The following is a 22,475-nucleotide window of genomic DNA, read 5'->3' on the forward strand; positions in this document are numbered from 1 at the left end:
TGCTGTTCAAGCAGCCCGGGACTATCTGCTCTTTGGATGGCTGTATTACAGCGTTGATTCATATAGAATTTATATGCGGCAAAAAGAACAAAGATGTCTCCACAGTTGCCTGTCAGGGCGCTGCTGGGTAAGGATAGCAGGTGAACGTCACTATCCATTTGTTAATCAGGGTTATTAACACAAAGTGCAGAGCTGTAACAAATGACCCCCCAGGTTTCAGTGGCCTTACCCAACAAATGGCTATTTCTTGCTCCCTTCACAGTCCATTGCAGGTGGATGGCTGTCCTGGGCAGCCGTCCTTTGAGCATTAGCTCCTCTGTGGCTCTGCCATCTCCTAGAACGTTCCATTTTCCTCCGTTGAATTCCCTCCTTAGAGCGAAAAGAGAACTGCAGAAGGATTGCACCAGACGTTCTGTGGCCAGGCCTGGAGGTGTGTATATCACTTGTACCCACGGGCCGTTGACTGGGGGCCAGTCAATGGCCCCAGCCGAATTGCAGTGGAGGCTGGGAACTGTTGATTTCCTGTGTGCCCAGGCAGAGAAAACAAGATTGCTGAGCATCTCCTCAGTCTCTGCCACGGTCAGGCCATGGAAAACACAGTTGGGTGGAAGTCAGAGCTGGGCTTTGCCACTGATGTGCTGGGTGGCTTTAGGTAAGTTACCGTAACCACTCTGAGCTGTTTCTAACTTCCTGTAAGGGCTCTAACACTGCCTGCCTTGTATCTGTAAGTGAGTTTACATTGTTGTATAAATACATGTGCTAGTAATAGGGGTTGTGGCCTGCACTCATTTTTTTTAATTAAGATTATAAGGATCCCAGTTACTGATTCAATAACTACTTTTTGAACTCCTGTAATAGCCAGGCATTGAACTAGCTGTCGACAAGCTCTGATCCCTGGGTCTTACATTCTGGTGGGGAGACAGATGACAAATAATCTATAAAGAAATAACATGGTTATGTGATCTACATGATCTAAAGCAACTGAAGGGCTCAGGATAGGCCTCTTTGGAAAGGCAGCACTTGAGCTGAGACCTAAATGATGACGTAGAGGCAGACACATGATTATTCGGGAGGAGATTGTGCCAAGCAGAGGGACCAAACTATGCAAAGCCCCTGAGGTGGGTCTTTGAACAGGAGGGATCCTTGAACAGCCAAATGGTTGCATGAGAGGGAAAGATTAGGTCAGAGATAGGGGCCATATCATGCAGGGCTTTAACCTCTCTGTGCCTCAGTTTTCTCACCTGTAAAATGGGCTAATAATATCAAGTTCATAGGGTGGCTGTAAAGGATTAAAAGAAATCATGTGTAAAGTGCTTAGAAAAATATCTGGCACATGATATACGCTAAGTGTGTACAGTGAGTGAGGATTTTATTCCAAGCACAGTGGGCAAGTTTTGGACAGTTCACAGCAAGAGGAGTGTGACCTAATGTCCACCGGTGCCACCAGGCTGGGCTTGAGGTGGGGGTTTCCTCCTTTCTTCCAGACATGAGAGTGTAAAGGGTTTTTTTGGTGAAATTACCAATCCCCAGCCCCCAAAATGTTCAAAACATCACATGTTATTTCCATTAATCAAAATGTATGTTTTATTTTCCAAACATTTATAAAATTCCCTCTTCAAATATTTAACTATACAAAGTATTTAAATATACACAGAATATACATGAATAAGATTTTGTAAGCTTCTGATTTATCCCCCTCTTGAAATAGAGCCAAATATTTGTGCATAGTGTGCACATAAATTTCTCTGCATTACATTTGGGGGGATATGTGAGATGACACCAAGTTGCTGTGCCTCTTGAACTTTATGTGAACAACGTGCGGCCTTGTATTTTAGAGCATGCCATCCCAAAGGTCTGTTTATGGAGGAGGGCAATCTTAGAAAATTGAAACGATGGCTTTAAAAAAAAATCAGACATGCTGCAGAAACAGATCTTTTTGCTCAAATTAGTAAATGGTGTGTTAGGGGGAAGAAAAGCTACAGACACAAAGGAGAGTTACCATTTCTACAGAAATCGATTCCATACAAAAGAGGCTGCCCTCCTATTTGCATTGTGCTCATAGGATCTTGAAAATGCAAACCATCAGCTTAAAACGCACCTGCCCTGGTGGTTCTCTGGCAGCAGCTTGGGAACGGGCATCAAGAGACTTGGCTGTGACAGTAAGGACATGTCAGGGGCTGTGGGGTGAGCTGAGGTCATTGTGGCAGCATGAGGCGTTGGCCCACACAGTACTCAGCTGTTGACAGGAAAAAACATGAATATAGAATTGTTTTTCTACAGGCAGATAATGAATCCCCTGGTCAATATAATCTCACAAAACAGCAGCTTTTTGTCCATTGCCACCAAAAAAAGCATCTTAATGGAGTTTCTGCATTAAGTATTAGCATTACAGGAGATTTGAAATAGAAGGTTTCCCAAAAGATATACATCTTCTTTTGTTTGTAAACAATGACCCAAGAAGGAGAGCAGCCTTCTGGAACTCTGCTGCCAATGGGGGTAGGAGATATTAGGACACGAGAGGTGGAGGGCCCAGTAGGTGCCTTGTCCAGGGTTTGTGCAAAAGAAGCTGGTGTTCCATTTAGCACCTGGCAGATTCATTTCACTTAACACATATTCATGATGCCCCTCTGCCTGGGGCCACGCACTGTCCAGAGGCTGGGATGCAGCAGTGACCAAGGCAGAAGGGAGCCTTGCCTCCTTGACCTCCATCTTTCAGGGAAGATAGACAGGGAGTAAGTGGGTTGAGCCACTCATGCTCAGGGACCCGAGGGGCAGGATGCTCACTGGGCAGAGCCCATCTTGGGAGGAGGAGCTGGGGTCTGGGAGTGCCTCCAAGAAGAGGTGACCTTGAAACTGAGACCCTTAATGTGAGCAACAGAGGGGCAGAAGTGGGAAAGTATTCTAGGCAGAAGGAATAGCTTGTGAAGGGCCTATGAGTTTTTGGTTTTGTTTTTTAAGATTTTTCTTTCTTTCTTTCTTTCTTTCTTTCTTTCTTTCTTTCTTTCTTTCTCTCTCTCTCTCTCTCTCTCTCTCTCTCTCTCTCTCTCTTTCTTTCTTTCTTTCTTTCTTTCTTTCTTTCTTTCTTTCTGCGAGCATGAGCAAGGGGAGGGGCAGAGGGAGAGGGAGAGGGAGAGAATCCTTAAGCAGACTCCGCACTGAGCGTGGAGCCTGATGCAGGGCTCGATCCCAGGACCCCGATATCATGACCTGAGCCAAAATCAAGAGTTGGCCGCTTAACCAAATGAGCCATCCAGGTGCCCCCTGTGTGTTTTTGTTTTTATTTTTATTTCTCCCCCTTCTTTTCTTCCTCACCCAGAAAACTCAAGGATGCCCAGGCTGGAGAATATGTACAGCATTATGCCATTTTCATTAATTTTTTTTTTTAAAGATTTTATTTATTTATTTGAGAGAGAGAATGAGATAGAGAGAGCATGAGAGGGGGGAGGGTCAGAGGGAGAAGCAGACTCCCTGCTGAGCAGGGAGCCCGATGCGGGACTCGATCCCGGGACTCCAGGATCATGACCTGAGCCAAAGGCAGTCGCTTAACCAACTGAGCCACCCAGGCGCCCGCCATTTTCATTAATTTTTAAAACAGGCACAAAAACACGACTGTGTATTTTGCATGAATACATACACATTTATATAAAAGTATTTTGAATGGCACAGAATGAAACCCACTAAAATTATGACAATGGTTGCTTCTGAGAAAGGGGAAAATGGGGCCTGGGATGGGGACGATAAACCTCATTTTATTTGAAAATGATTTATTTTAGTAAAGGAGACATTAAAAATGTGTTGACAAAATGTTAACAATAATTAATTCTGGATGGCTGGTACCTAGGTGTTTGTTATATTACTCTTATCTTTATATATATATATATATTTTTTTCTTTTAATATCCTTAACAAAGAAAAATTGAGAGTAAAGACTGTAGATTCTTCAAGTGGAGGGGTCACCTTTGGAGAATATGCTTTACAAAGTCCTTGAGAGTGTCTAGGAACTCTAAGCAAAGTTCACATCCCAGGGCACCAGATAATCTTGATTACTCACATTAAAATGAATAACAACTGTTGTGTTGTCTTGAAAGGGTTTCCTGCAGTATGCATCTCCCCTGCAATAGATTGCTCTTGGCCTTCAGTGCAAGATAGTATTTGTATCTGGTTACGGTAGACCCACAACTGGTATCGATCTCTGCATCCTTCCTTCCAAAGAGTTTTTGCCTGGGGATGTTGTTGGGATCAACAGGTGTTCAAAATTTCAGTGATGGAACCTCGTTCCTAGTGCTGAACATATGCCGATTTATCCCATTGGAAATGAGTATCCAGCTTGACCACAGAAAGGAATCAACAGAACTTTCTTAGTGCCAAAGAACTGAGAACTTACCAGTGAAACAAGACTGCCCTCCTTGCCCCTCTTTGCTTATCTTGTTGCAGAAAGACCCCAGGGCAGTTTTCCTCAGTTCTTGTAAATTTTAGCCCCTGGCTTGCTGTCACTGTCTTCAACACTCATCCTTGTCATAATTCATAGTAATTTCAGTATCTACATGGAGGATCCTGTTGGGTCTTGCAGCTCCCCCCGACTCCATTGTTCCTCTGCCACCCACTTCCACTGCATTATCCTGGCTCCCCCACAGTCTAGGTTACTGTCCTCACCCCACTGATTCGAGATTTCTGTCCTTACCCAGCTTAGAGTCCATGGTCCATCATTATGGTCACTCCTCTGCCTACATCCTCAACTCTCTTGGCTCTCTCTTCATAGTCCTTGCTTGGCAAACTTAGCCCACTCCCCCCATGCAGAGCGGTCCCACTTTTAGTTTATGTACCTCAAGTGGGCCCTCAGCACTCCTGACACTCCTGCTATACTTCCTTAATCCGTTTACACACCTCTCCTCTGTTCTCAGACTCCTGATAGCTCCTCTCACATCCATGTTTGCTGCTGCTGACCTTGTTTTCTCTTTCACAAAAGAAAAATTTCATCTGCTCTCACAGCCTCACTACAACCCCACCTGCCCCTGCCTTCCCTCCTCTCAGTAGGCACAATGGTCCATACTCCTTTCTAAGGCTGGACACCCCCCCCCCCCCCCCCCCCCGCCCCGCATCTGTGCCTTAGAGCAAATCTTCCCTTGCCTACCCAATGACATTCTCCAGCATCTCTCCCTCTCTCCTACTTTATCAATTTTGCCCTCCCTGTGGGATTATTCCCATTGGCATGCAAACGAACCTTAATAGAGCCCATTTTAATTATCCTGCCTTGACCCCCACCCCCTCTTCTAGCTACCCACAAATTACTCTGTTCGTCTTTCCAGCAAAGCTCCTTGAAAAACTTGTCCCTATTCCTCTCACCCATTTTCTCTTGATCCTTCTCTTGCCGGGCTTTATCCCTGCTGCCTCACCAAAACAGCTTTGTCAGAGTCACCAGTGACCTCTGGTTGATAAGCCCAGTGGCCCGCTCTCAGTCATCTTCCTTTGCTCAGCAGCCACACCTGACTCGGCTGACTAGTTCTTCCTCCTTGAACACACTCTTTTCACTTGGCTTCTGGGTACCACACCCTTCTGATTGCATCCTACTTCCTGACTCAGTCCCTACCTTGGTTTGACCATATCTGGAAGACCTGATGACATCAGAGTGCCCCAGGGGTGAATCCTTCTACCTCTTCCCTTTTTTACTCTGTGGGTGGAAGAGCCTCAGAGCTTTGAACTACCCTCCACACAGTTTATCTACACATTTACACAGTCACTCTTCTTGCAAGGACAATCAACATTAAATTAATATAGCTCAGAATGGTGTTTTGTTTTGGCTGGAAATTTTTCAGTGATTGATAGACTGCTTATATTTAAGATTACAGATGTGGCATCACATTTTTGTAATTTTCTGATCACAGGCTAACTAGAGATTGCATGCAAAAAAATAAATACAACAAAAAAGCCCAGAGGAGTTCTCCAAGAGCTATCTCAGTGAGAATGTTTAAAAATTAAATTGCAATTTCTGCTATCAGCTTCACAGACTGTGGCTTTGGAACTTCTAATACTCACGCTATTTAAGCCCCTAGCAATTAGAATATAGCCATGACCAAGCCAAAATATCCTTTTGAGACTCTTGCTCTACAGTTTTTGCCATGGGGTGTGTATGTCTTTGACAAAAAAGGCAAATAGCACTGGAAACACTGCTTCTTATCACAGAAAAAAAAATTTATGGCCCTGAACTCACCAACGTGGAAAGCCATGTTTATGTTAAAGCATCTGTTGACCCTTGAGTATGAGATAATTACTTAAGATGACTATAAACCAACCACTGTTGGTGGTTGTGGGTTTGTTTTGTCTTTTAAATCACTGACTTTTTGTCATCTGTAAAATGAAATTCTTATGCCATTCAGTGGAGATCTCATGTAGTTGAAAAGGTAAAACGAATCTGATTGCGAGACTTTATGACCAAATACTTGAATGAATAAATTAAAAGAAGGTGTGAACTGGAAATGAAATGGGGCTTTTGTTAGAATCCTGCTGAATGCTTTTGTAGCCATTTCTTCTACCTGTTCAGGGAACAAGGAAGGAAACATTAAGAATTATATGGAGGAAATTATGGTGAAGAAAGTTGTATGAGAAAATGAAAACTCATTTTCTTCATCAGCGCCTTGTGTTTCAAGGTTGCCTTGAAGTATATAAGTATATAAAGTTTTCACGTGGGAAACAAAAACTCAGTGACTCTGAGAAGAGATGATTCAGTAATTACTCAGCCTAATCAGTATAAATAGTTGATCTGGATTTTTCAGGACCCAAACTGAATTATCTATAAATTAACTGCACAGTTGCCAAACAATCCCTTCAGTTGAAACTTCATAGAAGCATTCTACATACTGAGATTATTCTGTTGTATTATTTGTGAAGAATGATATTTCAGATGTTTCTTTGTCAAGCACTATCTGTGGGTGCCGTGGTGTTTTACAGTTTGCAAATGTGTGCTAAGGTCCAGTCAGGACTGGTATTCTTTATAAGCAATGATTTACCAATTAATAAGACTGACTCAACATTTTGCAACTTTGTTGAGATAAACTCCCTAGGGATAAGATTGTGTACCCTCATGAATTGTGGGACAATAAATACTTCCATTTTATTAGGAATTCATTATGGTAGAAAACCTTTCCTGAGTTCAGATTTGAGGGAAGAAAAGCATCATCTTGGGTATTACACTTTTTATCTGCTCACTTCAGTAATTGGCTCGATGGGAAGACTTCAGATACTGTTTCCATGACATGGTTTTCCAATTGGTGCTTTTCTCTCCAGGTTCCCGAGGGCAAAGTGGTAGTTCTGAATTTCCGATTCATAGACCTCGAGAGTGACAATCTGTGCCGTTACGACTTTGTGGATGTGTACAGTGGTCACGCCAACGGCCAGCGTATCGGGCGCTTCTGTGGCACGTTCCGGCCTGGAGCCCTTGTGTCCAGTGGTAACAAGATGATGGTGCAGATGATTTCCGATGCCAACACAGCTGGGAATGGCTTCATGGCCATGTTCTCTGCTGCTGAACCAAATGAAAGAGGTACCGTTTCCACATAATGGCAGTCACAGCAGTAATCAGGCTCACAGTTATTGGATGCCTCCTGTGTGTTAGGCTCTATCCCAGGCACTTTATATGTGTTTACTCCTTTAACCTAAAGTTGAAGAGCAGTTCTCCTCAAACGGAGCTAATAAATGCCACCTAACTACCAAGAGACCATTCCAACAAGTCTCTTTTTTTTTAAAGCCATGTGATTCTTACCAAAATTCAAATATAGAAATTCCTGGAATAAAAATGCGAAGCTTACATACACATATACACATACCCCTTCACTCCATTATAGTCCCATCTTATGGTTCCCATACCTTTCTATCTACACTCATATGTATATACTTCAGTAGCTTTTTAAAAATCTAAGTGGGATCATACATTCACATTGTTTCACAACTTTTTTTTTTTTTTCACTTAAAACTATGTGTTGGAGTGTTTTCATGTTGGTACATATGAGTACCCATGGGTAGAAACCTCTCCCCTGAAGAGATAACTGCAGTGGGCCAGATCTGTTAAATTTGGAGACTTTTGCTTGCGGGCATTTCCTAATCTGCTCTTGCTTCGAGCTGTTGTGCAGCATTTTGGTTTGAGATGTCAGGGGACAGGATCTGGGGCTGACAGAGCAGCCAGACATTTGGGAGGAAATGCTGGCTGGGAGCTACAGAGGAATTGAGGCACAAAATATACAGATAAAAGCCACCTAGATCTTTGGTTGACAGCCAAACTCTACGTATGCAGAGGAGAGTCTAGTTGGCCTGGCACAAAAGCAGCAGCTGAAGGGATGAAAGTGAACAGAGATTACAGCTGTTGCCCACGGCCAGGGAGATGACTTTGAGCTTGATTGAGCCTAGGCAAGTGAAATGCCTGCTAGAACACAAATCCTTTTTCTATGGAACACAACAGAATCTAGAGTCTCTGTAATGTGTCATTCATAATATCCAGTATCGTCATGTGATAAAACCAGAAAAGTGTATCTGTATTCAAGAAAAAAGGTCAATAAAAACTGATCCCAAGATAACTCAGATGTGGCAGTTAGCAGACAAGCACTTAAAGCAACTATTGTAACTGTCTAAGGACTTAAAGAGAAATAGATGTATAGTAAGTAAACAGGTTGAGAATTTCAGAAGAGAAACAGAACTATAAAACTATAAACTATAAAAAAAGAATAAAAGAGTAATTCTAGAACTGAAAGATACAGAATCTGAAATTTAATAATATACCTGGTGGGCTTACAAGCAGATTGGAGATGGCAGAAGAGTCGGTGGATCCGAATAGAAATGAGCCAATCTGAAGAACCCGGAGGAAAAAGATGAAAGGAAAAGAGCCTGAGAGACCAGTGAGGCAATATCAAGTGGTCTCACGAGTGTAATTTGTATCCCACAAGAGACGGAGAGTAGTGCAGGGAAAATGTCTGGAGAAATAACGGCTTGAAGCTGCCCAGATTCAATGAAGAACATCAATTTATAGAGCCAAGAAGATGAACAAACCCCAACCAGGATAAATAAAAATAAAGCCACACTGAGGAACATCAAAATCACAGAAATCTAAATATAAAGAGAAAATCTTAAAATCAACGGGATGAAAATCAAGTCACGTACAAGGGAACAATGGTGTGAAGGATGGCTTTCTTTTAATTAGAATCTAAGAACAGCATTCTTAAAGTGCTGGAGTAAAACTATCAACCCAGAATTCTATAGCCAGTCTTCAGAAATGAAAGTGAATGAAAGACATTTCTTGCATCCCGAGAAATATTAAAGGAAGTTCCTCAAGTTGAAGGGAGATGGCCCCACAGGGTCACACGAACGTAATGGAAGGATTGGAGGCCACTGGAAATGGTAAATATAAAAGACTATATGTTATTTCATGTTCTTAATTTCTTTACATGTATCTGTTCAAAACAGGACCAAAAAAAAACCCCTTTAACACTGTATTGTGGAATATGGAATGTATGATAGAATATATATGACAATAATAGAACAGAGGTAGAGGTTAAGGAGAGGTAAATGGAACTTTACTGTTGCATACACACACACACACACACACAATACGTGAAGAAATACAATAGTAACTCTAAGCAGATTGTGATAAATTAAAGATGCACACTGTAATCCCTAGAGTACCCATTAAAAATGCAAGAGTTATAGCTAAAAGCCAAAAGGTTAAAACAGAATACTAAAATTTTTCAACTAACCCAAAGAAGGCAGGAAAGGAAAAACAGATGAAACAAGAGAAAGGTGAGACAAATAGAGCAAAGTAGCCAATGGCGCACCAAACCCAAGCATATCAATAAATACATTGATTGCCAAGGATTAAATACTCCAGTTAGAAAACAGAGATTATTAGAACAGTTTACAAAGCAAGGCCTAACTATACATTGTCCACAAGAAAGCACTTGAAATACAAACTAGGTTGAATGTAAAAAGATGGGAAAATACGTACCATGCACACATTATTAAAGTTAATAAAGATCCCAATAAATATGAACATGGGCAAACACTTGAACAGACACTTCACAAAGGAAGATACATGAATGATTAATAAGTACATGAAAAACTGCTCAGTATCCTTTGTTAACAAGGTAATGCAAACTAAAACCACATTGGGATACCGTTACAAACCCACCAGATTGGCTAAACCAACTGACATCATCAAATGATGGCAAGGATGTGCTATGACCAAAGTGCTTGTACCTGGAGAGGTATAAAATTCTACAGCCTCGAGAGGAAAATCTTTCGTAGTTTCTTCTGAAGTTAAACATCTACATCCATTCTCGGCCCAGGAATTGCTTTTCTGGGTATTTGTGCAAGAAAAATGAAAATGCTTGTCCACAAAGAGATTTGTACAAAACAGTTCACGGCACCTTCATTTACAATAGCCCAAACCAGAAACATCCAACAGAGGAAGAGGTAGACACATTGTGTTTCCACACACCAGAATCACAGAGCAGAGTAAAAGAACAAACTACCAACCTGCACGGCAGTATGAATGCATCTCAGACATTGTGCTAACAAGCAAGGGAAGCCAGACGCAGAAGAGTCCACAATACATGATTCCATGTATATGAAGGTGTAGAATAAAACTAATCTAAGGTGAAATTTTTCAGAAAAGTGGTGTGGAGAGTTGGCAGACTGACTGGGAAGGGGTACAGGAGTTTGGTGGGAAATGGATTCTGTATGGTCACAGGAGTGTGGCTTACATAAGGGGATTAATTTTTCAAATTAGTACAGCTAAGATTTGTGCATTTCACAGTGAATGAATTTACCTTTGAAATCTGTAAAATAATAATAATAATAATGAAGCAGGTGGTAGGGATTGGATAGTGGTATTAATAAAAAGAACAGTAGAATGATGATAAAATTGTTGAAATTAATTATTGGATGCATAGAAGCTTATACTATTATTCTATTTACTTTGTATCTGCTTGAAATTTTCTGCGAATAAAGTTTCAGAAATTATCCAACCTCAATTTTTATAATGTGTTTTCTTAGAGATGCCTTTTAAGAATGATTATCTTCTGTGTCAAAGAAATATTTAATTTGAAGTTTATTAGTTCCCTTAGTTTCAATTCAGTTTTTCTGTTAGTTAAATTCAAATAAAATTAAATTAGAACTTTGTATTAAAATACCGTTCTAAAATTACTCCTGTTGACCTATCAGTACATATGCATGGAATGTCTGAAATGATGTTTCTCAAATATTAGTTGTGGTTAGTTTTAGGTGGTTGAATTTGGGGTAATTTTCTTTTTCTTCTTGATGCTCTTCTAGTATTGCTGAAAATTTATAAACACTATTTTTACAGACAAAAATTATTCTTAAAAATTATTAAAGATGTGTAGCATATAGAGTTTTCTGGTAATGAGATTTTTCTCTGCCAACTAATTCAAATTTTGTCCGTGGGCATGCGTTTTAATCCTATTAATAAATACCTCTGCCTTGAGGGTTCTTTAAAATCTATGTAATTTGTTGAGCCAGCATGATTTCTGAATGCGTTCATGCCCAAATGTTTTGTCTTTACTTGACCAAAGGAAAGAAAGAAAGAAAAGAAGCTATAGCCCTGACTCCACTCCTATGCTCTCTTGTGCTGATGTGATATGTTAAGTAATAGAGATCTTCAGTGTGTGTGGCGGGTGGGGGAATGTAAGAGGCTGTGTAACCGTATTTTAAGAAAAAATTTTAAGAGCTTCTGCCATTGCCTTTATTTACTGTATTATTACCAATATTCCAAATGCCCAGTCTCCTTATGGTAGCACTGCCATAACCTGTAGCAGGATATAAACTTGGATTTTTTTTCCATACTTAAAAACTTCAGGAGATCAGTATTGTGGAGGACGCCTTGAAAGACCTTCTGGCTCTTTTAAAACCCCCAACTGGCCAGACCGAGATTACCCTGCAGGAGTCACTTGTGTGTGGCACATTGTAGCCCCAAAGAATCAGGTAAGATTCCCTAAAAACATGAAGAAGGCATGCATGTGTGAATTGCCTAGGTGGTGCGAGGGGCCCGTCTCTCAAGAGCGTAGCATGCAGGATGAGGAAGGCCCTGCTGGACACACGTATCTCTTCAAACAAAGACCCAGATTGAAATTACTTTTGCCCTATTTGACTTGCAAAAGTCCTGCATTTAATTTCCTAGTATATAAATACAATTTTCAAATTTCAGTACAAATAGTAAACAAATCCCTGTGAGATTGTTGAACCCCGTGGAAGATGTTATAAACAGCAGTGACCGAGTGTGGGACGATTGGAATCCCCAAGTATATGTAGGCTTTAGGTTACCATTTGTTCACGTGGCAAATGCATTGTGACAGCTTCACCTGGACGAAGTTGATGCAAACACACCACATCTTCCCCTCAAAGAACGAGTCTGAAAACTAATCTGCTTTGTGGGTATTTTTTTGGTTGTTGTTTAACATAAAATTTGTGCAGGTTCCCCACAAATAACTTTATTCATTGCTGTAAAACAATCAACAGAGAGGGTCTGATTTTCCAGTGCCTATTAGTTTGTGGTTATGTGAAATTTTACCATTTCTGGGAACCACTTTCAGATATGAATTGCAGGACGAAACGTAGCATGGGGATAGACCACTCCTACTTTGTGGACTTTGGAAAATAACTTTTAAAAAATTATTATTGTTACAAACACTACAGACTGTACTCAAACATTAGAGTGTGAGCATTACAATACTGTTTAAAAAAAAACTTTTCTAGGACACCTGGGTGGCTCAGTTGGTGAAGCGACCCACTCTTGATTTTGGCTCAGGTCATGATCTCAGGGTCCTGGGATCGAGGTGTCGGACTCCCCACTCAGCAGGGAGTCTGCTTCTGTCTCTCTGCCCCTTCCCCCGACTCGTGTGTGCACACACTCTCTCTAAAATAAATAAATCTTTTTTTTTTTTTAAGATTTTATTTATTTATTTGAGAGAGAGAGAACATGAGAGGGGGGAGGGTCAGAGGGAGAAGCAGACTCCCCGCCGAGCAGGGAGCCCGATGCGGGACTCGATCCAGGGACTCCAGGATCATGACCTGAGCCGAAGGCAGTCGCTTAACCAACTGAGCCACCCAGGCGCCCAATAAATAAATCTTTAAAAAATTTTTCTGAACTGATCTTTTGTATCACTTACACAAATACTGTTTGCCATATATTGATTTTTAAATGGAAAATTATTCAAGCAAATACACCATTCAAGTTAGTGATTTGAACACACACACACACACACACACTTTGATCATAATCCCCAAACCCAGTTTTATTTTTAAGAACAAAAATATGGTCATTTACTTAATGATGAAAGATTCTACACATTTATTGAATTTTTAATAGTTTAAAATAACAGCATTTAAGCCATTATATAGTTCTTGAGATTGTACTGGTCATTTGTCTCTGTGACATTTGGAAAATATATTAATTAGCCCAAATAATTTCAGCTTAATTATCCTTGCAGATTACAATTCAGCATCTTTTTTCCAGTGTTCATCTCTTTGATTATTTAAACTTAAACACATTTTCCTAATGTGATTTTTGGCTTCAGCCAAGTAGTTTTTAGTCATTGTTGTAATGAAATCACTGGAAGCACTGTCAAAGAAGAAGAACATAATGGGAAGATTAAGTCCTAAGTAATTTCTTTTTTTTTTTTTTTTTTTAGATTTTTTTATTTATTTATTTGAGAGAGAGAGAATGAGAGAGAGAGCATGAGAGGAAAGAGAGTCAGAGGGAGAAGCAGACTCCCTGCTCAGCAGGGAGCCTGATGTGGGACTCGATCCCGGGACTCCAGGATCATGACCTGAGCCGAAGGCAGTTGCTTAACCAACTGAGCCACCCAGGCGCCCAGTCCTAAGTAATTTCTATGCAAATCTATGAGCATTTTCTTCTGCCAACAACTTACCTTCATTTTTTAAATCATAGCTTTTCCCTTTATTCTCCTATTTATTTACTTATTTTTTAATCTTCCCTCCAAAAGTTGTTATGTGACTAATTTCTAAGTAGAGAAAGTTCAGCCAATTTTTAATAATCTGGAAAGCATTTTATTATTAAATGGTGAGCAGTTATTGAACCCAAAGAGGAACTATTTCAATATAATTTAAAGCAGTGCTAAATATGAATAAGCTGTTATTCACCCATAACTGGTGCTGACTTTTTAAAGGTGGGTAACTACATAGATATGTGGCAATTATGTTCAAAGCCAAAATTTATCTTTGGTCCCTCTGTGATGCTGTTGCTGTTACCATCTTCATCCAATTACTGTGTGTGATCACAGTCTTCTTTAGCTAATAACTAGGGCCTGTTCTAACAGGAATTAATGCCCATTATCTTCCCTAAGCAGCAGGGAGGGTTGCCTTGCCTGCCCACCTGCTGCCCAGCAAAAGTAGGGACCAGCTCTCTGGGTCCATGGGTATTTATGAACCCAGCGTGATTTCCTTTGATTCACACATTGGAGGTGCTCTGGAAAAATCTGCTTGTGAGGGGAATGATTGCCTATTAAACCAAAACTTCCTATTAACTTGAATAACTTAGGACACTATTATTGGTACTAGTGCAAAAAAATAAAGAAATCCTTAAGAAATCTAACACTGACTTTGTTTATCAGTGCTTTCATGCAACCTCTTCAGAAATCAACCACATCACCAAATAGTCTGTCCTCAACTCAGTAGGCACACTTTTCAAACATACTTCAAGACGACTCGCAGTCAGTCCCCACTTCCTGAATCTCTGGTCCTAAGGAATTTGCCTGCTTACATGTGATAAGAATGTCATTCTCCTTCCCTCGAAAGAGGAACAACTCTATCCACCACCTCACCTACCCAAGCACGTAACACATACACCACACCTCAACACATCTCAGAGAAGAATGAAGTTGGTATATACCTCTACTTCCCACTCCAACACGAATCCAATTATGGTCTTAAGGTAGGTTGTTAGGGTTACATGGTGTTCCCATACATTTGTAACTGTAGGTGAACAGATCTCTTAAATTTAAGTTCTTAACTAAGGATAGTCTTTTGAAATTATTAAAAATAAAGAATACCACAGTTTTGTTAACTACAGAAGAAATATGAAAACAACAAGAAACAATTCAGACAGAATGAATGCATTCTTTACTAAGGAAAATCCTACAGATCTGGGGAGAGGAAGACTCCCGTATGAGCTTATTCCTCAGGGCTATCTTGATGTTTCTAATGTTGTGCTTTCTCTAAAGCTTATAGAATTAAAATTTGAGAAGTTTGATGTTGAGCGTGATAACTATTGCCGATACGATTTTGTGGCTGTGTTCAATGGTGGAGAAGTCAATGACGCTAAAAGAATCGGCAAGTATTGTGGCGATAGTCCACCTGCGTAAGTAGTGCTGTTTTATTTCCCTAATGTTTTAGTGGCTCTAAACTTCTTTTTTATTCAATTGCCCAGTTACATTTTATTTTCTGGAAGATTCTGTGCTGTTGTTGTTTTCTTCACAAATCCTTGGGTTCCATGGCAGTAGAGTCCCATAGAGCACTAGCACAAAGAGTCGCCAACCCAGAGAGTGAGGTGACATTAATGAGTCTGTAGCAAGACCTCGACAGGCAAACAGATAACAGAAGCAGAGTTCGTGATGCCCCAGAGTCAGATGCTAGCCAGATACCTGGATACGTCACTGCCTTACAAAGGTGAGCTCAAGCATCAGAGTGGAAAGGGGGAAGTTCTGAGAAAAAAGCAGGGGCTAAAATTTGGAGATCCAGACAAGGAAACCTGGACACTCATGACAGACCCAGATGATTTTACCTGTTCAGAGACCTGTCCTGGACCTTTTGGGGCTTTGTGCCTTTCCTCACATTGTTGCTCAAACTTGTGCTCGGTGAGCCTGAAAGGCACCGTGTATTTATCGACAAACATTTATGGAGCTAAGAGCTCTGCCACTCACTAGCTATGTGACGTTGGGCAAGTTGCTGAATTCCTCTATTCTGTACTGGTGCAATGCAAGACTGTATTTGGGGGCAGGATATTTCATGCCTTCACATACAACACTAGGGAAATTACTACAGCGTGGGGCATCTGGCTTGCTTAGTGGGTGGAGCTTGCAACTCTTGACCTCAGGGTTTTAACTTTGAGCTCCATGTTGGGTGTAGAGATTATTTAAAAAAAAATCTTTAAAAAAAAAGGAAATTACTACAGCTTGCTGTCCAACTCACCATTATGCCAATTTAAATACCCTCTCTACTCTGTTGCTTAAACATAATTAGATTATGTGCATCCCTTGATTTTACATGCGTATCTATGATTCCCGTAGATGCATTTGAGGTAAAGCAAGGCATTTTTCAATTTAAATTCATTTGGATTGTTTGATAATATTAAAAATTTTTAATACATACAAGTTGGTTAAAATTCGAACATTACCAAACCCAAATTTGACTCTCCAGCTGAATGTGTTAGAGAAAGGCCCATTTCTAAGTTGTCAGCGAAGGTGTTCCTTCTGTTTTCTTTTCCTGCTGCTGCTGTAACAAATTACCACAAAACCAAGTGGTTTAAAACAACACATTTATTCTCTTACACTTCTGGAGGTCAGAAGTCTGAACTCACTTTCACTGAGCTAAAGTCAAGCTGTCAGCAGGGCTGTTTCCTTCTGGAAGCTCTGAGGGGAGAATCCGTTTCCATGCCTATTGCAGGTTCAAGAAGCTGCTGCATGTTTTGGCTGTGGTCCCCTCCTCCATCTGCAAAGCACATCCCTCCTGCCTCTGCTTCTGTGCTCGTATTACCTCTCCTCTTCTGGAGTCAAGCCTCTGTCTTCTAAGGACACCTGTGGTTACATTTCGGGCCCACCTAGACAATCCAGGATACTCTCCCCTTCTCAAGACCCTTAACTTGATCACACCTGCACAGTCCCTTTGCACATAAGGTAGCATATTGACCAGCTCCGAGGATTGGAATGTGGACATCTTGGGGGGTCACTCTTCAGCCTACCACACCCTGCTCTATTCAAAGCCAATCTTTTCATCTATGTCCTTCTTCTGACCTCCTCCCTTTCTCGCTTGAAACTTCCCTCTATCCAATAGTCCTCTTCTTTTTCTCCATCGTTTCCATCTTTTACCTCTGCTTCCTTTTTTCTTTCTTTCCCATAACCTATAAATTTAAGTTTTCCTGAATGCAGAAGAAAAAAAAGGAACCCTTTCTTGACTCTATCCTGCTGTAGCTTTTTCTGCCATGTCTCTCCTCTTTATATTCAAATATTTTAAAATTTTTTTTCAAGTTTCATTTCCTAGCCTTTAAAATCGTACAGGGATAAACACCAAACAGTGTTCCTAAGTTAAAAAAAATTTTTAAACATTGCTCAGTTGGCAAAAAATAAGACAACTCATCAGAGGTCAAAAATGTTGAGAATCCCAAATCCAAAAGGATAAATAAGTACTTGCAGGTGGCAGCTTCCTTCAGGACATGTGCCAGTTCTTAGTAACCTAGAACTTCATTTGCAACAGACCAGGCTTAGAGATAGGAGACAGAGCTCAGGGTCCGGGCAAGGGACGAGACTGGATCAAAGACCAGAACATAAAGAAGGCACCCATAGAAAGTGACACCAATGTGACTGAACTCATTCTCCTCCTCCCCAAGGGAGATAGTAAGGAAATTGGCTGTTTGGTAAAGGGAAGAAAAGGTAGTCTCTCATGAGAATTCCTAACTAAAAACCAGTCCACATGTGAGTTTGAGGTTAGAATTTATACTACCTGACTGTACAAAAAAACTGTAGTCAAGAATTTAAAGTTTCTGGGACGCCTGGGTGGCTCAGTCAGTTATGAGTCATATGATAATTTAAACAAGAAACTGAATACATGTGTTAAATAGCTGATAAGACATAGCTCCAAAGAGGATTAGGGAACTGGGAAAGAGTTGTGAAGTAATTACGTGGAATATAACATAAAAAGACAATACATGAAAAATATAAAAAAGAGGGTAAGAGCCATAGAGGCTAGAGTGCAAGGATCTAATATACATTTAATTGGAGTTCCATAAGAAAAAAATAGAGAATGTAAGAAATTTAATGTTTGAAGAAATAATAGCTGAGTTTTTCCAATATAAATGACAGATACCAATTATTAAATTCAAGAACTCAATAAATCCTAAGCAAAACATTTTAGAATCAGGCTGTCATGTTTAATGAAAAACCAATTTTGTTATTTTTAAATCACACTAATTCTTCCCATTCATGAGAAAGTATATAGCTCCATTTATTGAGGTCTTTTAAAATACCTTTGAATGAGGTCTTATAATTTTCTCTATTAAGGCCTTATACACAATTATGAGATTTATTTTTTAGTATTTTATATTTTTAGTTGCTATGAAAATAATATCTTTTTAAAAATACAAACTTTTGGGGGGTATATTAATATACCCATTCCTGCATGTATTTTAGAATTATTTACTCAGGAAAATACTTGTTTGTGAATAAAAGAATTAAAAGACCTTTTCAGTTAAACAAGAGCTGAGAGAGTTTTCTACCAATAGACGCTAACTAAAGAAACTTCATATTCTGTACTTCAGGCAGAAAGGTAGCAGTCACTGAATAAAGAACTGAACTACAGGAGGAAACACTGAGCGAAGATCCTGGTCCTAAGAGCTGAAGGACTTGCGGGCTCCTGTGTTGTTGAGGAATAGGGTGAAGATATTAAGCTGTGTAATATGCTAAAGTAAATGTGGATGTTAAATTTAGGGCAACCATTAGAGTCTTTAACTTCCAAAACAGTGGAGAGAAAACATGAAATGAGAAAAAAGTTCATTCCAAAGGAAGGCAAGAAAAGAGAAAAGGACAAACATTTTATTTTTATTTTTTTTAAAGATTTTTATTTATTTGACAGAGAGAGATACAGCGAGAGAGGGAACACAAGCAGGGGGAGTGGAGAGGGAGAAGCAGGCCTCCCGCCGAGCAGGGAGCCCGATGTGGGGCTCGGTCCCAGGACCCTGAGATCATGACCTGAGCCGAAGGCAGACGCTTAATGACTGAGCCACCCAGGCGCCCCAAGGACAAACATTTTAAAAGGAAAGACAAAAAAAGCACAAAATAAGATGGTAGAATTATATCTAGATCTATGTGTAATCAATATAAATGCAAATGGATCAAATCATTAGTGAGAAGACAAAGCATATTAGACTGGATAATAAAACAAATCCAATATATGCTGTTTATAAGACATATCTCCAAAAAAAATAACACAGAGCATTTGAGCTTAAAAGGATAGAAAAAGATATTGGAAGCAAAGGCCAATTGAAAGAAAACTGGCATAGCTTTATTGATATCACGGAAAAGTAGATTTTAGGCAGAAAGCATTACTAAAAATAGTTACTGTGTAATGATAAAAGGTACAATTTATCAGGAAGGTGTAATAATAGTAAACTTATATGTACAGAAAAATATATAAAGCAAGAAATAGATAAATAAAAATTACTAGATCTGCAAAGTCCACTATTATAGTAGGAGATTCTTTTTTTTTAATTTAATTTTATTATGTTACGTTAGTCACCATACAGTACTTCATTAGTTTTTTTTTTTAAGATTTTATTTATTTATTTATTAGAGAGTGAGCGAGAGAGAAACAGCATGAGAGGGGAGAGGGTCAGAGGGAGAAGCAGGCTTCCCGCAGACCAGGGAGCCTGATGTGGGACTCGATCCCAGGACCCTGTGATCATGACCTGAGCTGAAGGCAGACGCTTAACGACTGAGCCACCCAGGCGCCCCCAGTACTTCATTAGTTTTTGACAGGGGGCAGGGCAACTCTGCCCAAACAGGGTTGCCTGAGTAACAGCACGGCAGGCTCCTCCCCGAGAAGACAGGCTGGGAGAACAAGAGGCCAACAACCCTAAGGTCCCTACAAAACAGGTTCATCTTACTTGGGTTGTGGTCAATAATTTGGACTCTGTACATTCCCTCAACCACCCCTCAACAGAATGACTAGGAGGAGGAACCCCCAAAATAAGAAAGACTCAGAGACTGTGACTTCTGCCACAGATTTACAAATGGATACAGATATAACTAAGATGTCGGAGATGGACTTCAGGGTAACAGTTACGAAGACGATAGCTAGAATGGAGAAATCGATTAATGGCAACATTGAGTCTCTAAGGGCAAAAATGAAAGCTGAACTGGCAGAACTTAAAAATGCTGTCAATGAGATCCAATTGAATCTAGATACTCTAACAGCAGAAGAACGAATTAATAGGAGATTCTTTTTTTTTTTTTTTAAGATTTTATTTATTTATTTGAGACAGAGAGAATGAGAGAGAGAGAGCACATGAGAGGGGGAAGAGTCAGAGGGAGAAGCAGACTCCCTGCCGAGCAGGGAGCCCGATGCGGGACTTGATCCAGGAACTCCAGGATCATGACCTGAGCTGAAGGCAGTCGCTTAACCAACTGAACCACCCAGGCGCCCTTAGTAGGAGATTCTTAACACATCCCTTTGAGTAGTTCATAGATTAACTGTCGATTGGAGAAGGATGGAAAATTGGGATGTAGAAGATTTGAAAAACAATTAACAATTTTAATCTAACGGATAAATTGAAAACAAGTGCATTCAACAACTGGGGAAAATACATTTTTTTTTTTTTTAAGCAAAAATGGACCCAGGAAAAAGAAAACCCAGAATTGCCAAATAATTATTAAAGAAACTTAATCTGTAGTTAAAAGTCTTCCTATCAAGGGGGGTGGGGTGGAGGGATCAGGCCCAGATTGTTTTTCTTCATGAGTTCTTTTTTTTTTTTTTTTTAAAGGTTTTATTTATTTATTTGACAGAGAGAGAGATAGTAAGAGAGGGAACACAAGCAGGGGGAGTGGGAGAGGGAGAAGCAGGCCTCCCGCAGAGCAGGGAGCCTGATGCGGGGCTCGATCCCAGGACCCTGGGATCATGACCTGAGCCGAAGGCAGACGCTTAACGACTGAGCCACCCAGGCACCCCTTTTCTCCATGAGTTCTAACAAACATTTGAGGAACAAATGATGCCAACAGGATACAGATTCTTCCAGAGAAAAATAGGGATTGTTTCACAGCTGATTTTATAAAGCTAGTATAAATTGACACCAAAACAAGGTAAGGACCGAACCAAAAAGAGAGTATTAAAGACCTATCTTACTTATGAATGTGATGAAAAATAAATCTTAAAGAAAAAATATTAGCAAGTCAAATCTAACAATGTATAAAAAAGGCTCTCTATCCAGGAATTCAAGGTTGGCTTGAACTTAGAAAATCTACTAATATAATTGTATATGTTACCAGATTAAAGTGTGACTTGTAGATTTAAATTTTTATTTATTGGAAACATTAATTTATTCAAGAATATCTTTTCTTAAAAAGCTTGAATAAATAATTTTGGGGGTGCCTGGGTGGCTCAGTCAGTTGGACATCCAACTCTTGATCTCAACTCATGCCTTGATCTCAGGGTCGTGAGTTCAAGCCCCACATTGGGCTCTTTGCTGGGCATAGAACCTACTTAAAAAAAAAAAAAGTTTGTATTTTTAAAAAGATATTATTTGCATAGCAACTAAAAATATAAAATACTCAAAAATAAATCTCATAATTGTGTATAAGGCCTTAATAGAGAAAATTATAAGACCTTATTCAAAGGTATTTTAAAAGACCTCAATAAATGGAGCTATATACTTTCTCATGAATGGGAAGAATTAGTGTCATTTAAAAATAACAAAATTGGTTTTTCATTAAACATGACAGCCTGATTCTAAAATGTTCATGGAATTGCAAGGAGTTGGGGGAAGGGGATGACACTAGGCAGTTCTGAAGGAGAACCTGGCAGGAGGGTTTACCTTACATGATGGAGCCATATCAGAAAGCTGTCGTAATTAGGACAATGAGGTTTTAATAGAAATAGACAAACAGACTAATGAAGACACCAAAAAGAGGCCAGAAACATATCCACACATGTCTGCAGATGGGGCACATCACAGAGACCCACATGTCAGCTAGTAAAAAAAAAAAAATGGCCCCACTGAAAAATGAGGCAGGGATAAGTTTTATTCTTATGGGAAAAATGAATTGTATCACACAAAAATCAACTACAGATGCATTGAAAACTTAAATGATAATTTCTGCTCATCAAAATACACCTTAGAGAGAGGGAAAAGAGAAGGTACAAAACAAAAACTGATATCTGTAACATATTTGACAAAGATCCCTGGGTCCAGAATATATCAAGAAATTCTAGGGGCGCCTCGGTGACTCAGTCGTTAAACGTCTGCCTTTGGCTCAGGTCATTATCCCAGGGTTCTGGGATCGAGCCCCACATCGGGCTCCCTGCTTCTCCCTCTCCCACTCCCCCTGCTTGTGTTCCTTCTCTCCCTGTGTCTCTCTCTGTCTCTCTCTGTCTAATAAATAGATAAAATCTTAAAATAAAATCTTAAGGTAAAATCTTAAAAAAAAATTCTAAGAATTAGAGGTGCCTGGGTGGCTCAGTTGTTGGGCATCTGCCTTC

General features: G+C 40.0%; 1 protein-coding gene across 1 annotated transcript in view; it reads left to right on the top strand.

Annotated features, from left to right (window-relative positions):
- PCOLCE2 (procollagen C-endopeptidase enhancer 2) overlaps nt 1-22,475 on the top strand; it is a 70,512-nt gene that overhangs the window by 34,905 nt on the left and 13,132 nt on the right. Inside the window, exons 3-5 of the mRNA XM_045870062.3 lie at nt 7,281-7,536; nt 11,854-11,978; nt 15,236-15,372. Coding sequence (XP_045726018.1) covers nt 7,281-7,536; nt 11,854-11,978; nt 15,236-15,372 — 518 coding nt within the window. The remainder of the gene's footprint in view (nt 1-7,280; nt 7,537-11,853; nt 11,979-15,235; nt 15,373-22,475) is intronic.

Source organism: Mirounga angustirostris, unplaced genomic scaffold (assembly GCF_029215605.1).
Source record: "Mirounga angustirostris isolate CCGP_5_RB_7025 unplaced genomic scaffold, mMirAng1.0.hap1 SCAF_1, whole genome shotgun sequence".
In the NCBI taxonomy this organism is placed as follows: domain Eukaryota; kingdom Metazoa; phylum Chordata; class Mammalia; order Carnivora; family Phocidae; genus Mirounga; species Mirounga angustirostris.